This window comes from Mchenga conophoros, linkage group LG3 (assembly GCF_057382185.1).
Source record: "Mchenga conophoros isolate Kocher_MC1m ecotype Shallow Benthic linkage group LG3, M_conophoros_male_GT1.1, whole genome shotgun sequence".
In the NCBI taxonomy this organism is placed as follows: domain Eukaryota; kingdom Metazoa; phylum Chordata; class Actinopteri; order Cichliformes; family Cichlidae; genus Mchenga; species Mchenga conophoros.
Window position 1 is genome coordinate 22,681,731 of NC_140528.1, and position 17,174 is coordinate 22,698,904.

Here is a 17,174-nt window from a genome sequence, read left to right on the forward strand (position 1 = left end):
GTCTGAGGCTAAGTTGAATCGAATCGGGACTTTGAAAACCGGAATCGAATGGATTATAGAAATCAGTGATGATACCCAGCCCTAGTGAGCAGCCTAGGCACGACAGAAGTGGATGTAGCTGTAATAGGAAAAGAACTATTGCTAACTTTTCTGTTAAGTTAAGGCCTGATCCTTCTGAAATTCATAGCCAGTGCTCTGACACGGTGTCATCAATCTTTGAATGCTGAAAAAGCACAGTGTATCCAGAAAAACACATTATATTATATCAATTATTATAAAATTTGTGTGCGCCTAACTTTTTAAAGTTAGGCGTACCGGTACGCCCATGGCAAAAAGTTAGTCTAGAGCCCTGCAGTAAAGACGAGAGTTGGTTTTGAAAGGTGCAAAGAAGGGAGGGATGAGAAGTAAAAAGCAGCTACTGTCAGTCTTTACAGACAGAAGGACTGATTGGCTGTCTGGGAGCCCAACGGATGTTAAAAAAAAGAAAAAAAAAGTTGAAAACGTTGAAGGTTTGATCATCTACTCCCTCATCTCCATCTCGTTTTTACTCCCACTCATTTCCAGCAGCCGTCTCTGTTAGTCTGCCTTCCCATTTCCATCCTAATGAGGATTTATTCCCACTGAAGCAGCTGCACGGCGCAGGGAAAGAAGACGCAGGAACCGCACGCTGAGTTCATCCACAACTTCTGACCTTCCCTGTCTCTCTCCATCCACCTCTCTTCTATCCGTTTAGATGTTTACCTGTCCACGTGACTGTTGACATTAGGAAGCTGTCACTAAACTGCTGTCGCTGCCAATGACTGTCATGTCCCCCTCGAGTGTTAGCCCCCCTCCAGAGCTCTAAAGCACAGGCTTTAATAAGCCCGGCAAGAGAAATGCCAGCTTCCTATGCAGCCTGAGCTGAGAACATTGGAGTGACAAAGAAGAGGGGGGCAAAAGTCTGATGCACACTAGGGCTGCAACGATTAGTCGACTAGTCACGATTACGTCGACTATCAAAATCGTCGTTTGAAGCTTTGTAAGATCACAAAAGACGCAGGAATAAGTAGTAGGATTTAAGAGTGTAATAACGGACTGAAACAGAAGATGGCAGCACTGCATGTACAAGGATGCCAGCTGCCGTTAAACCCCGAAGAAGAAGAAGCTGTGTCCCAGAATTCATAGCGCAGCCCAGCTCAGTTTCCAACAATGGCGGCAGCTAGTTAGTTTTAATATTACTCTTATTATTGAATAAGAACTGAAATAAGAACATCTGAGAGGTATAATCCACCGGTGGTGATATTTTGGTATTTTGTGAGTTCCTGATTTAACAAATCGGCTCTTTAATCCAGGCCTGAGAGATTGAACTTTAAAGCGCTATAAAATATTCTTATTGAAAACAGTCGCAAAGTATTTTTCTCCATGATTACAATGAGCTGGGGAGAATTTCACTTATATGGGACACTGATCGAATGAGAAGTCCCGAGCCTAAAAGGATTGCAGCGAGTCAATCCAGTTCCAAAGGGAAAAAACAAACAAACAAACAAACAAGGAACTGTTTCCTTTAAAACGATGACGTCATCTTGCTGGTGATGGAGCCTCGAATAGATTACGCGTGAGACTCCATTATCAGCAACTTCTGGTATGAATGTGTGTGGATGTATGCATGTGACTGGACTGTGACGGACTGACGACTAAAAGCTTTAATTGACTTGGTACTGAGACAAAACGGTACTGACTTTAGGATTAGTAGATGTCCATAAACAATTCACCCAGCCTGTAAAAGAAGGGTGGATGTTTTGTCTTGCTTTGTTTTGTTTTTGCAAGAACAGAAGGATGATAGAGACTAAGGGGGGAGGCTGTAGCTTCACATGAGTGTGAACTGCAGACTGAACCCTTTGGTTGCTAATTTTGAGTTACTGATGTTTGCATTAAGAAAATTGTGTTTTTAGTAGCTGTAGTTCGATTAATGTATCATATTATATGGTTGGGAATGTTAAATGCTAAAGTGAAGAAAAGGTTTGATTCCACTCATGACGGAGCAGGTTATTATTAACCATAGCAGGTCACTGTAAAGAGTCAATTAACTTTTATAGAGGTAAAAAAAACAAAAAAACAAAAACCTCCACTGAGGTCTATGAATAACAGGGGAATGATAGACTTGCCACACTCAAAATGGAGATATGTAATGATAAACACTGGTCCCCGTCTTTTGGGTGCTTTCTTGAAATAGTCAGCAATTTAAAAGTAAGATAGACACAATGTCCTCCTGAGACCCAGGGAGGAAGAAAAAAGAAAAAAAGGAAAAGCATTTTCCCTTTTTCTTTTTCTTTTTTTCTTTTTCAGATAAATCAAGTGTTGGGACGGTAAAAAAACACATTACAAAAACAAAATTGTTTTTAACCAATTTTATTTAAATTTTACAACATGTGCACTACATTTCTGCATTTTACCCATATTTTATTTTTAACTCAAATCAAAAATTCCAGATTCTCCTACATGTTGGTTTCGGACCAGATAGGACGACAGATTTCAGGTGGCCCTGTGTTTTTCTCTATCACATCTGCCACTGCATCTCGATAATCTTTGTGTGGCTCCTCCTGGCTTCTAACCCTCTCCTATCTGGCTCACATGACTCTCATCTTCTGAAAAATCTCTGTTTGAATCTCGCTCAATTATTCTGTTGAGAATTCTCTCTGCCTTTGTTAAAGAGTTGTCTACTAGGAAAAAGTGAAATAAATATAAGTATAAAGTCCCGACGTGCACTAGAGTACACATTAATAAATTAGTCATGTTCTCTGTGAAACTAAATAAGCTTAATTTTTAAAAACCCCTCAAATTATTTACTAGATGTTTATTTTTGAAAATAAAAAATAATAAAAATCTGAGTTTAACAAAACGTTTTAAATGTAAATATCAAGCTTATCTTTCTTGCTTTCATAAAATGTGCTTGTGGGCATGCCAGCCATTTTGAAAAGGTGGGAAAAAAAACCATTGGCAAGGCCACACCCCCACACATGTGATATAATTTTAAAGGTACTGTTGTCCTCTTTAAGAAACATCAGGACTTAGATGAGTGGTAAGTAGAGTATGAGAGCTACGAGCAAAAACTAAATGTGTACTGCAGTGCGCAAAAAATGAATTACTGGGTTATCAGGGGGTTATGAGGGACATTTATAAAACTAAAAATCCCGCAAACCTCGAAGTGCACTTGAAAAGCTCACACAAGAAGGTTAACCTAGCTTACCTTGAAGAGCTCATCAGGGGGAGCACACTCCCCCTCTTTGAAGAGCTCGCCCACTCAACCCGCATCCCCAGAAAATAGCTAACCCCAGATAAGGCAGCGTGATGCGCCCCGAGACAACAGGACTGGGACATCTAAATAATTGTGTGAGTCAATCGCCTTCAAAGGGTTTATCAATTAACTTGAACCAAAATTAGGAACACCCGGTGCTGCAAGAGTTAATAGTCTCAATACCCAAGGATAAGCAGAAGAGCATGACTGATATGATGGAACTGAGATTTGGTTACACTTAATTTTTGCAAAACACAACTAAAACTATAACTGAAACTAATCAAAACTAAGCTGAAAACTAACGATTTTCAGGAAATAAAAACTAGACTAAACTAGCAAAGAATTGGTAAAAACGAATTACAACTGGTATAAACATCAGGACTGATGACTATTGAAAATCTGGAGTCGAAACTAAATAAAAATAAAAACTAATGAAGATGGCAAAACGATTAAAACCCTGGTGCAGAGATTCGCAAATCTGACCGGGAAACGTTATAAAATGGATTGTCGGAACAGTCAGCGTTAAAGTCACCTTTGACAGTCCAGACTAAGATGGCGTTGAACATCTTCAGGGCGGAAAAGGGTTGGTGTGACCAAGGTGTGGTTTGGCTTGTTGTATGTATATTTTGAAATTATATGGCTCTGGATGGACCAGTTACTAGGGCATGGAAGGAGGACAGACTCATTAAATGAGGAGAAGGAATTTCCTGAGATTGGAGATCCTCTGGGTGAGTGGTTGACTGAAAGCATGCATAAAATAAAAGCTATTTTTTGTTATTGATTGGTAATAGATTGATAATTGGCCACATTTACAGCTGTATTAACTTGTTGTGGACGTAGTCTGCTTCATGTGTGAGCACTCTAATTAACAGGTTGAAAATAGTGACATTAAAGGAAGAGTATGCAGCGCCACCCTGTCAGACGCCAGTGACGGTGGAGCTCAGTGATGAATCAGGTGAGCTGGATTCATGGCTGATTCAAAACTAGGATTCCCCTGCTGTGGTCAGTGAGGGGAAAACAGGGGAAATAAAATTTAAAAGAGGCATTTATAAACATTTATGTGTCAAGTTAAATGGGATAAAAGGGGGTGTTTTACTGTTATTTTAGCATCAGCATTATTATTGCATCAGAATCACTAGCATTGCATTAAACATTTATTGAAGTTTTTGACATTGTACTAACATTTGTGTTCCAGTGATTGTTATAACCGCAGGTTAATTTTCTATTTACAGGTGTCAGGATAATCATACGATCTTCTATTGCAGGTGTAACCATGATCATTTTTATACATATTGCAGTTTGTTGCTCATTATAGAGTTGTGCTCAAGTTAATAAGGGTTAAAAGCTACAGTCAACGCGATGTTTGGCTGATCTATGGTGTGGAGTGACTTCGAGCATAGAAGGCCGCACGCGCTTACATAACACTGATATCATGTTATTCTCTGTGATCTTTTATTCAATTATATCTTTAAGTTAAGTTTTAAGTAGTGGTAGTTAATTAAACGACATTCTTTTAAGGTTATATACTTGAGTCAGAGCATTACACGCAGATCAACTTAACAACCTGGGAGACCTTGTAGCTGCAATATTGTGTCTCCATAAGGGACAGTAGGCGGAAGCAAACACATGATTTTTTTTTGGGGGGGGGGCAACTGTTAGGATTAAAAATGGCTAATTTGTTTTTGATGTCTTTTCTTAATATGAGTGGTTTTAGTAAGTTTCAGACACACCTTGCAAATGTGCTTGTAATGAGTTGGCACTCGGCCTTTTGAAGGTCATAAGCTTCGTTCGGCGTGATGGTCCGGACTGATAAAGTGTAGGAAATGCCTTGAGTGCAGAGGGCATAATGCAAACACGCTTACACACACATAGGATATGATTAGAATAAGTCCCTGGGATATTCTGAATATTCTAAACCAATTCTGAATCACTAGAAGGTCAGTAGATAACAACATTAGATTATTAGGGTTAGGAAGTGTGACAAAGTGGCTAGGACAGAATTCATTTGCCATTTGTCACTTGCGTATATTGTTATTCTGTGTTTTGTTATTTTACAGTCAGCCATAATGCTTTAATTTAGACATTGCTGGTGTAACTTCTCTTAACACACAGTATCCCGGGTTTTGTTTGTGGTAGCAGTAGTTACATTCTTTACATCCATGCATGTGTTTTAAAGCAAACACTACTAACCATCAGATCATCTGAATTCTCTTCTGTTCACAGGCACATGTCTAGTAAATTATGTTTCTTTATGTTGCTTTGGTTATACTTACCATGGTGTCCATGTTGTGCATTCAGGTCCTGTATGTGAGACGGGTGTATGGGAAGGGCCGCCCACTACTTCCTGTTTATATAGGGTCATGAGGTCAATGATTGGATCACTGGGTGTAACCAAATGGAGGGTTTTTCATTTTGTATAGTATTGTTTGTTTTCTTTAAAGTAGCCTTTTGAGTTATATTGTATGCAGTGTTTTACTTTACAAACCATTTAGTTGAGTAAATGAGTTTGTCAGTTTCATGCATGACTTTATTCCTGTTCTTTGTTTAGAATTGTATTATTTGGTTTGACCTATTTTGTTTAATGGTAGGGACTAACGAGGTCAGGTGTGGGCAAAGTCTTGTATAAAGCCAGTGGGATTTTTGCATGCCTGATTGATTGTTTTATGGTAAAAGGGAGATGCTAGCAATAAAGTATGCTTAAAAAGAACTTCAATTGTCTGCTAATGCTATTTACTTATCACCTTCCTTGCTGCTTAAGTTATGCTACATCACAGGAAGAGAGGTGTTTTGGTTTTCTGTCTCTTACAGAGAAAGGAACAGGCACCAGACGAGGTCACAGAGATACGAGGATCCTTCGCAGCAGAGATAGACACAGTGACTGCCGAGACACCAACTGGGTCCAAGTGTCATGGCGTTTGGGCTCCAGCTAGTCACTCCAAAAGGATGGATCCCATAAACACAGTAATAACCATGAAGGGGTTGGCGGAAATCCAGGAACACCAGACCAACGAGGTTCGAGAGGCTCTTGGGCAAAAGGGGGACGCGTTCCTGATCTTTTTCTGGAGGACACACAGGACCCGAGGATAGACAGATCGTTGTTTGAAATCGGGGCAGAATAATCCCCTGATCTGTGCCACGACTGAAGGGTTGTCTAACCCCTGAGGTTGAAGAAAGAAAAGCAGAGGATCACCCAACTGGACGACACTGGTAGCTGCAGCAATAAAATAAAGGCTAAAAGCTCCTTGGACAGAGGTTCTAGTCTGAGTACGTCTGAAGGGTATAAGGTAGCACCAAATAAAGCTGTGGGAGAACTGGGGAGTGTCATCTGTACCTGCTATTGTTGGAATAATAGTTTTTCTTACATCTGAACTGCGCAAACACAGAGGTCATCTCACATATGGTTTGCCCATCAGGGGGACAAAGGTCCTCAGGAGTGAGAAGAGATGAACCCGGTCACACTGGATTACAGGGTGTAGGTGAGCTCATTATTCTAACGAGCTCATCAGGGGGAATTGTTAGATTATAATATTATTTTATGCCATGTTATACCCCTAATTAAAGATTGTGAATTATTATGTAGTTTTAGTTTGCATTATTCTCCTGAATTAGAAGAAGGTGATAACTATTGCATTTGTTAAACTGATTTGCATTACATTAGACTGCTGATTTATTGTGGATGAATGATATTGTTTTATGATGTTATAACAAATACTGTTTGCAGAAAGTCATCGCCTTATTTGTCTGATTAGAAGAGAACAGAACATGCTGGAGTTTTCTGCCCCATCTCAACAGGAGCAGATAAAACGGGGAGCCAAGGTCGTAGCTTAGGCGCCGTGTGAGAGAAAGCATGTGAATGTTTAGGCTTTTATGATAAGGTGGGGACACCAGAGGCTATAAGAGTTTGATTAATGCTCCACCATTTTGAGATCTGAGGCTGTCTGCATCAGTGTCCATCTCCCACGCGTGTGACTATTAAAATCATCGTTTGACTTAACCCGGCCGGACCAGTGTTGTTATTGTGGTTTTTCCTCTTGTCTCCATCCCCAATATTTGAACTCGTAACAATTGACAAAAGTAATGTTGGACCTTTTTACCAGGACAAAGTTAATTATATCTGTGTTTAGTTCACAGTAGTTATTGAGGGAGTCAGTTAATTAGGTTAACTCATAAAATGAGTTCAAAAGGGGGAGACTGTTACGAAATAAATATATATTCTTAGTGCTTATTTTCTGATTATATTGTTTTTTGTACTTTGTAATAAAGTCTGTGAGAGAGGTCAGAGGGTGACAGGTCGCCTAGCAACAGAGGCTTTAGTAAGGGGAGGTTAAAAACAGGAAGTTTAGTGCAGAGCTGCAGAGGCATATTAATAAAATACAGGAAACCAGACAGAAAAAGCAGAACTAAGTAACACACACACACACATTAGTCAGAGCAGAAGGAGTTGTTTTGATGGAAACTGTGTGTGTCTGTGTGTGACCTATAGCAGAACTATGTATACCCATTCTGGCTTCTAATGCTTTCAGACCTGAGCGTGTGTTAGTGGGTACAGGTCTCCGTTTCCAGAAATGTACAATAAAGATCATTTTTTGATCTTGACCACTCTGAGTCGGAAGTCTTTCTCTGTCGCCAAAAGAATTCAAAAGAACAGAATTTAATAGTCACATGGCATCGATTTGTCACATGGCATCGATTTGTCACATGGCATCGGTCTGTTAGGTTTTGGGATGAGAACGTGTTGGATGGTTACCTGTCTTGGTCTGGTGGAGGTCTCTTCCCATAAGAAGACTGATGACTTTTTCATTAACACTGAAGTGTTTCTTTTTTCTCTCTCCCCTCAGATGACTTCACACTATAACCAAGGACACCTCATAGGGGATCATCTGATTGTGGCTTCTCTAATAATCTTTCTAATAGTAATATTGTTCACTGTTATGTTACAGAGTGAAGTGAGATTAGTGCTGTAAAACTTCCATAACACTGAACAGATGCCACCACAGATATGTTGAAATCTCAGTCAAAACTAGCAAAAACAAATGAAATCCATGAATCAGAAATGCTGATTGTGGAACAGATAATTCAGTCTGTACATGAGGAGGATCCACTTTAGACTAAACTACATACAGAAACACAGGAACCAGGGCACAGTGTAAATCCAGGACCTCTGTGTGCAACAGCTGACCTGTATGAACACAAAACACTGATTGAAGTCCACGTTGATGCTTTCTGTCTGTTTAACTTTTACATTTGAAGTAACACATTTTACTTCAAACACACAGATCAGGTAGAAAACTGTGGATTAGAAAACAAATTGATCAAGAAGGTCCTGAAGCAAGAAGTTCATCATTGCATAGAGTAAGAAAAAGGACATGAATCATCCCACGGGTCTGTGCAGTCGTTATATTATCATCACCTAAATCATGTCTGCATACTGTGTGTGTGTGTGTGTGTGTGTGTGTGTGTGTGTGTGTGTGTGTGTGTGTGTGTGTGTGTGTTGCTTTTTTAAATCTTCTACTTAGAGTTCAAACTTGGAGAGTGATAAAAACATTGCACTGCTTCATTTAATATTTCATTGAACACATCTGTGGTTGAATTTGAATCTTAAATGTTTTGATTTCAAAGATGTGGTTCTGATATGAAGGAACAGGAAGTAAATTGTTGCCATGGATACAGTGAGACAGATGCCTCAGACCCTTATTTTTTATTCATCAGGTCCCAATCAGCCCAAATATCAAAGAGAAATTAAAAATGAATGCCACGGAGGAGTTTGGGTCTTAGGAGGTTAGAGATTGTGCCACTACATTCTTGTCTAGAAGATATTAAAGTGTATTTGGTGACACACAAAAAAGGGTAAAGTTTAAGTATAGTTTGGGTCCACACATGTCCAAACCCTGGTGTGTAGGCCTACTTAGTTTTGAGGAATTGTCATGGGACCGGGGTCTGGGTGACCCAGGGCCTGTAAGAAGTTATGGACATGTGTGTTTTTGGTGCTGCTGTCTCCTGTTTCCATGTTTGTGTATCTAGGTGTGTGTGTGGGTGTGTCAGCCAGGAGCCTGGCCACACCTGCGGAGGAGAATTACTCACACCTGCAGCTGATCAAGCCTCGTCAGAGGAGCTACTTAGGAGTGTGGTGGAGCTCTCTCCGATGCTGGATCATTGCGTAACTTCACGTTAGTCTCTTGGCGAGTTAGTTAAGGTTAGTCTGCTGCATTGTGGTGTTGCTGACGGCTGCCTCTTTGTTATTCCCCAGGAGGAGTGTGGAGACGAGAGGGCAGCGAGCACGGGGTGCTCAGACACTGAGGAGCGGAGACAAAGAACACTAACACTGGCAAGAGGACATGTCAGAGTCGGGAACGCACTGGGGATTTATTGTTGTTTGGATTATTTTGCATCACTGTAAATAAACGCACTGACCTCATCAAAGAGTCCAGCATTTGGGTCGTCCTTCCCCTCATCATAGTCTGCCACGCAGGCCGTGACAGAAAAGCCCACTAAAAGAACGCCCACCAGACCAAAGCAATGGTTTTGACTTGATCAGCATTAACCCCGCCCCCTGACTTTGATGGGTGAAGCTGACAAATAAAATGTATTTATGAACAGCGATGCAGGGCCAGGAGTAGCAACGTGAATTAAATAAATACATCATTAAATAATTCATTAAATGTGTCAGTAAAATAATTAAAATAGAAAACAAACCAATGATTGATTAAATATGTAATTAACTAATAATTGTATATAAACAAATAATGAAACATTTTAAATGAAATTAATGGATAATTCATTATTAATATATTTATTTAATTGATTATGTACATTTTTAAATAAATTACTGAAATAATTAATTCATTAGTGATGTATTAATTTAATACAACCATAAAATACCATAAAATTGCTAATTTACTCAAAATCTATTTAAAACATCAATATTAAAGGTTAAATTATGATAATGAATACATGCAACTATAACTGATGACATAAAAATGAGGATTTCTTAAGCTGAAGCCAAAGTGCTGACTCATTTTTCATGTTACTCTCAAATGTTTTCCCTAATAACAAGAACATAATTACACTTTAGCCACAAGAGGGCAGCAGCATTAATACAAGTCACGTGTATATAAAGGTACAGTGATTATATTACAGTGATTTTGACAAAAACAAAACAGTTGATGGCAGTGTGTTTTTCCATGACAGAATAATTACGCACACCCCACTTTGCAGTTATTTATTTGTAAAAAATGTTTGGAATCATGTATGATTTCCGTTCCACTTTGTGTTGGTCTTTCACGTGGAATTCCAATAAAACTGATTCATGTTTGTGCTGTAATGTGACAAAATGTGGGAAAGTTCAAGGGGGCCGAATACTTTTGCAAGCCACTGTAAAGTTCACTATCAGTAACATCATAGCACCACCCAGCTGTATAGAAACTCCGTCATGCTAGCTAGTACACAGTATGAGTTATTGTAACTGACTGTAAAAAGTCAGCACAAGGAAAATAAACTCCACCTAAACTTGGTTTATATCTGACCCAGACAGACTGCAGGTCATAACTTCTTACCTGAAGTTCAGTTCACCTGACACTCGGACCGGCGGCCGCCTCGGGTCTCTGCTCCTCCCGCCTCCCCTTTCCCTCATCCACCTGCTGCCTCTGTGGAAGCTCCGCCATAGCCACCACCAAACAACTGACTTATTTTTACATATCGACCAGCATCCGGACAATCCGCCATCTTTCATTGTTTATACCGTTACAAGAAAATAAAAAAACATCATCAGCCCATTAAAAACGAAAAATCACCATCAGTATGCCCGATGGCCAGTCCAGCTATGGTCGTGCCATCAGTTAACCCTTCACGTGGCAGCTGTGACACGCGTGCCCAGGGTTGCCGACCCCTGCTCTAAAGCATCTGATTTGGATTCCTGAGATCAAATATATTTTCCTTTGTGTTTGTTTTCTTCACATTTGTGGCTTTAATGTAGTGTTACATCCTGTTTGTTTGCTTCCCTCTGTATACATGTCCAGATTCACTGTTATGTTTCTATTCTTACATTGCTGTGTGATCACTGTTCCCTCTGCTGACTGATGTGACCTTTTGTATCTCACACTGATACTTGTCATATTTGTATCTGCGCCTAAAAGATAAAAAGTTTTCCATGCTAAAACACAGCTCCACCTCCTGCAGTTCTCCCTCTGAACCACTAGATGTCTCTGTTATCTAAGTGAAGACGTGCAGCACAGCAACCACAGCAGCGCTCAGATCACACGTGTCCTGTTATTATGTATAAAAGCATTAAACAGGTGAGACAGGTGGGATCAATATTAATGTTGTGGAAATATATGAAAAAGCAACAGAAGAGTGAAAACATTTCCTGTTTCTAGAAAGATCTTTCAGCTCACAGCTGCTCACAGACTGTATTTACAAGTGACAAACTGCAACTCTACAGTACATCTACAGTATATATCAAATATATTCTGCATTCAAATCTATTGAGTGATGTTTGAAAGTCTTTCCAGGTGAGTTTGATCCAGGAGGGTCTGAAGCCAGAGTCAGACAGAGACTGTGCAGAGACTGTAGAAGGACAGAGCAGCAGCAGAGCAGTCCAGATACACTGATGATCCTCTGTCAGATCCAGAGGGACACACAGGGATGATGCTGGACTCTACATTGTGTCTGACAGTGGAGCTGTTCTCAGAGCAGTTCACTCTGCAGCACTGACAGTCATCTGCACTTCTTCTCATTCCTCTGTCAGTCACTGCTGGATGAAGCTCTCCTCTCCACCTCCCAGTAACATGGCCCAGTCAGAGCGTCTCTACACACAAGCTGCTGCTGCTTCAACCTCTCTGGATCATCAGGACACAGCTCCTCCTCTCTCAGCACACACACCGTCCTGTTTACCATCATAGCCTCCACCTGCAGAGAGAAGAAGGAAGAGCAGAGGAGATAAACGAGTGTTTCCAGAGACTCTTCATCAGCTGTCAGTCAGTGATGCAGCACATCCAGTATAAAGAGCAGCAGGGACTTCAGTGCTGGGACTGTACTAGGACTCATTGTTGCTTCACTTTTTCTAATCTTTGGATTTTTATTGAAGTTGATGAAAATGTTTTTCCCTCCTAGTTTGAGTTTGGACTTTCATTCATTAGAAGAACCTTGGTGTGTCCACTCTGAGCTCTGTAGGAACCCCAACAACAAGCCCAACAATCCAGATGGACGGTTCCAGCTGTTAACTGGAGGAATTCCATCCAAACATCTGCTCTCACTAAATTCTTCCTCACCTACAGACTGTGTTCTTCACTGCTTTAAACTTGGAAATGAATGCAGTCATTGGTCTGCGTGCTGCTTTGTTCAGAGAGCTGATTGGCTGTTGACAGCGTTTGATCAGAGCGTGTCAGCCGTTACTATGGTGACCATAAAGGTCAGAAACAGGAAGTGTTTGTGTCCAATCCTGAAGCCTGTCACCGTTCTCCTCTCACAGCTTCACTGAGAAGCTGCAGCTTTACAGGAAACACTGGATCTTTGCTTCATACTGACTGTGTTTAGTACAATACTGCTGACAGCACCACCCACTCACTCCATCACTCTACTGACCCCAGAGTCTCCAGTCTGTAGTCTGGACTCTGCTGAAGATCAGACAGCTGCTTCACATCTGGATCCTTCAGTTTGTTCTCACTCAGGTTCAGCTCTCTCAGATGGGAGGGGTTGGACTTCAGTGCTGCTGCCAGATAATCACAGCTGATCTTTGACAAACCACAGTACCTCAATCTGTATAAAGAATGAAAGATGTAAGTTTATTAGACAAAGTGTGAGCTTGAAATCATTCAGTGTTTCATCATCTGTTCAGAGCTGAAGAAGGTTCAGAATGTAGAAGTTTAGAAAATGGAAACTCCAAACAGCTGAAGCCAACAGGAAGCAGCTTCAAACAGGAAACTGTGCAGAGTTTCAGACTATATGTCCTGATGCAGCCAGTTGGATTTTGGAGATTTGAATCTCTGTTCTGTGACTAAGTCCTTGAATCATTTCTTCCAGTTGGTCCAACAAGACAGACTAAGTGTTGGACATGTGTTGTGGCTCCATTAGGGGAGCTTCTAAATGTGATGTGATGGCCCCTCTGGGTCTGTCAGGTCACAGCACTGAAGAGAGCTCAAACTGGGCACACAGTTGTTCCAGTCTGGACCAAAGACTATATACTGGGACTGAGGGACTGCTTTGACTGCACCCACTGGGACTTTTTAAAGGCTCATGTTCTCACTTAGATCATCGATTTCTACTTACATTTCTTTCTGGGAAAAATGGGGATTACTTTGAAAACAGGAAGTATTTTCCCCAATAAGCAGCCCTGGATTAGTAAATCACTCCAACATGTTCTCAGGCAGAAGAAGCTGTCTTGTTATGAGGGAGAGAAGAAAAAGATTGAGGCACAGAAACTTGTTGAAAGAGAGATAAAGCAGCTAAAATCAGGTGTAAAAGTAAAGCAGAGGATGAGCTGAATAAAGGACACTCAAGGCTGGCTTGGAAAGGAATGAAGTCCATGGTGGGGATGCAGGACAAGGAGCAAAGATGAATGTGATGCTGAATCAGCAGAAGACTTGGACTCATTTGATTCCAGCTTTGATATCATTGATTTCAATGAAGAGCTTTGTGATTGTAGCAAAGGGCTGGTAGCTCTGAGAGTCCCACTGATGAGGTGTTTGTGTGGAAATCTCTTAGTGGGACCAAAGAGAGAAAAAGCCCTGGTCCTGATGCTGTGGGAGGGGAATGATTGAAGTGTGCTGTGAGGAACTGACTGGGAGATCTTCACACATTTTCCAGTCCTCCTTGGAACAACAGGAAGTTCCCAGCATATGGAAACAAAGGTTAAGTGTCCTATGGCACTCAGTGATGATGGTGCTGTGGCCCCACCACCTCCACCTCTTTGTAAAGGAACTAACTGTCATCTGAAGCTTCAAATGGGACTAAGACTTCCTCCACTAGGTGGCAGTGTCTGATGAGAAAGTGTTAGTGGAGCTGGCCTGGAGTCAAAAACAGGAAGATGCAGGATTTGGGCTGAAATGGGGAAAAGTGGTTCGCACTAGTGCCTTAAAGCAAGAAGGTTGTAGGTTGAAGCTTGTTGGCCTTTCTGTGGAGGGTGGATGTTCTCCCACAGTCCAATGAAATGCTGCTTAGGTTCATTGGTGCTTCTAAATTGGCTGTAGGTGTGGATGTGAGAGAGTGCTTCTCTGTCTCTCTCTGTTGGCCCTGTGATGGACTGCTCACCTGTGCAGGTGGACCACGCCTCTTGCCCTATGACAGCTAGGGCACAGGCTGCAGCCCTGTGAGCCTAAGCTGAATAAACAGTTAGCAAAAATGATCCATAGATGGCCTGAAATCCCCCAGTTAGCAGTTTGGTAGATAGCTATGACATGCTAATCCCATCCAGCAGCTGTATTCTACCTGTAAACTGATCCCTGCTGAGCCAAAGCACTTTTTCATATACAAATTACAACCTTTAATAGAAACCTATTGGTCAGCATCTTATTAGCCTGCTGTTAGCTTCATTCCACAGAAAACTGAGAGAAACTAACAAAGTTGATAAAGAATAAAGAGAAATGTGCTGATTTAAAGCCTTTGAAGTGCTTCAGATGATCTCTGTCCACTTCTGTCCACTCATTCATTCATGTAAGCTTTCTAATGCAGCTTTGATCTTCACAGTCTGCTTCATGAAACTCATTCTAACCCTGAATGTCAGAGTGTTCCTCCTTCTCTTTCCCATCATTCATGCTGGCAGTGGAGGAGATTTGGATGTTGGACTGTGTTTTGGATGATGTGTGTATGTTTGTGTTGGACTGCTGTCTGTAAAGCAAACGCACATTTTGCTTTGGATTTCAGTGTCAGACAGACTTTAAGGTGCAATGAAGACTTGGAGAGTTTCACAGTGAATTATCCAGTGGAGGATTTTTCTTCTTCTTTGAAGGTTTGAAATGTGAACATTGTTCTGCTGCAGTCAATGGACTAAACCAGAGAAGAAGAAAACAGACTTTACCATGAAGATCCTCAGTGTGGATCAGTATAATATCAGCCTGATGTCTGCAGTTTAGTGTCAGCACAACTTTCACATCATATTCATCTCAGCACAACTAAAACATGCTGACTGACCTCAGAGTTTCAAGTCCACATCCTGGACTCTCCAGGAAACCACACAGATGCTTCACTCCTGAATCCTGCAGGTTGTAGTTCCTGGTCAGCTCCAGCTCTCTCAGATGGGAGGGGTTGGACTTCAGTGCTGCTGCCAGATAATCACAGCTGATCTCTGACAAACCACAGCGATACAATCTGTATAAAGAATGAAAGATGTAAGTTTATTAGACAAAGTGTGAGCTTGAAATCATTCAGTGTTTCATCATCTGTTCAGAGCTGAAGAAGGTTCAGAATGTAGAAGTTTAGAAAATGGAAACTCCAAACAGCTGACAGAGTTCATACGCCTTTGTCAGGGTCAAATTCAAGCAAGACCATGTGAAAATTAAAACACATCATCCTAGGTGAACTTAAACACCTTTGTTCCCCTTTTGTTAAGACATAGAAAAGTACACCACACAAAAATACTGCAAAAGGAAACGGTCGCCTTATATACATAGTGTATAAACTCAAAATGCACATTTCACTTCAAATTAAGATTAAGGCTTTGAACAGATCACATAGTTCAGTTCAACATATAAGACTTTAAGAATGCACAAGCATCTACTTAAAATCTATTTAATTTATCATCCATGATATTATTTTGTACAATTCCAATGTATTTTGTTCATCTCCCTTAAATAAACAGGCAGTCTTAAAGTATGAAATATTCATATACAAACACATATAAATGTGTGTACTGTCTCAGTGGCTGATAGTACCCCACAGGCCTCAGTGTGAGCTTGAAGACATTTATAATGTTTAAGTAGTTTAATGTGCAGGTGCTGACGATAAACACATTTTGAATGAAAGCCGGGGAACTTTGGTAGCACAGAAACAAGTGGCTATTCTTTGTGACTATATGGATCACTCACAATACCATTATTTCACACAAAGGCACCAAATTAATACTCAAAAAAGCTGCAGCAATACACACAAATATAAACAGTACTTGGTGACAACTTTGCTTTTAGCCTTTAACCCTTCTTGACTACTTTTGATGTGGCCTCTATATTTTACCTTTAAAAACAGTTTATCTTGCCAATCTGTTATTTTCTCATTTTTACCAACTGTATCAGCACAATTTATCTAAATTCAGACAAAATTTAAAATACAAGTAGAAAGTGATATTTTGACTGTAAAAACCACACACATGTTTAACGAATCATCTTCATAACTTGAAATGCAAATAGAGATTGTACATTTTTAAAAATACGCACACGTTTTGCAAACAACAAAGTTATATGGTACTCTTTACCAAAAAATGCAGCCAAGGCTCAGACGTTTTTCATATAATCATTTCAAACTATTTACAGAACAATCAGGTGTCAAACAATAGTTTGTGTCACTCTAACACATATGAGAACAGCACAGGGATAAACCTGCAGGTCTGACAGCAGGTGTGTCACTCAGCGTTTACACTGCAATCTGCCTTTGTTGGCTTTAAGGCAGCAACTGTGACGATCACTAGTAGAACTGACACACAAAACAACAGCTACACACTAAATACACAAGACAACAAACTAACTTGAGACCAAACACGGTAAACGTCACAAATCTCTCACGTATCAAAACTCTCTCTCTCTTTCGCTCACTCGCTCTCTCTTGCCGGTCACTCCTAAAACTTCCCCCTTTTGCTAAACAACCAAATGTCATGTTTCCATATCATTTTTGATTGGTCGACATGGTACATTTTCCCACCTATAGGGCTTTGGAGCGTGATGTCACGGGAGATGGGCCATGCCCCCTTCCGCCATGA

At 40.6% G+C, this 17,174-nt stretch overlaps 1 protein-coding gene and 1 long non-coding RNA gene across 2 annotated transcripts in view; both read right to left on the reverse strand.

Moving 5' to 3' along the window:
• LOC146577711 (NACHT, LRR and PYD domains-containing protein 12-like) overlaps positions 1–17,174 on the reverse strand; it is a 179,747-nt gene that overhangs the window by 131,973 nt on the left and 30,600 nt on the right. Inside the window, exon 8 of the mRNA XM_085267701.1 lies at positions 15,398–15,574. Coding sequence (XP_085123827.1) covers positions 15,398–15,574 — 177 coding nt within the window. The remainder of the gene's footprint in view (positions 1–15,397; positions 15,575–17,174) is intronic.
• Positions 10,479–12,937, reverse strand: LOC146577718 (uncharacterized). The gene is made up of 2 exons (XR_014891442.1): positions 12,854–12,937; positions 10,479–12,178 (listed from the first exon to the last, which is right to left on the reverse strand). It is a non-coding gene; the product is annotated as an uncharacterized LOC146577718 (long non-coding RNA).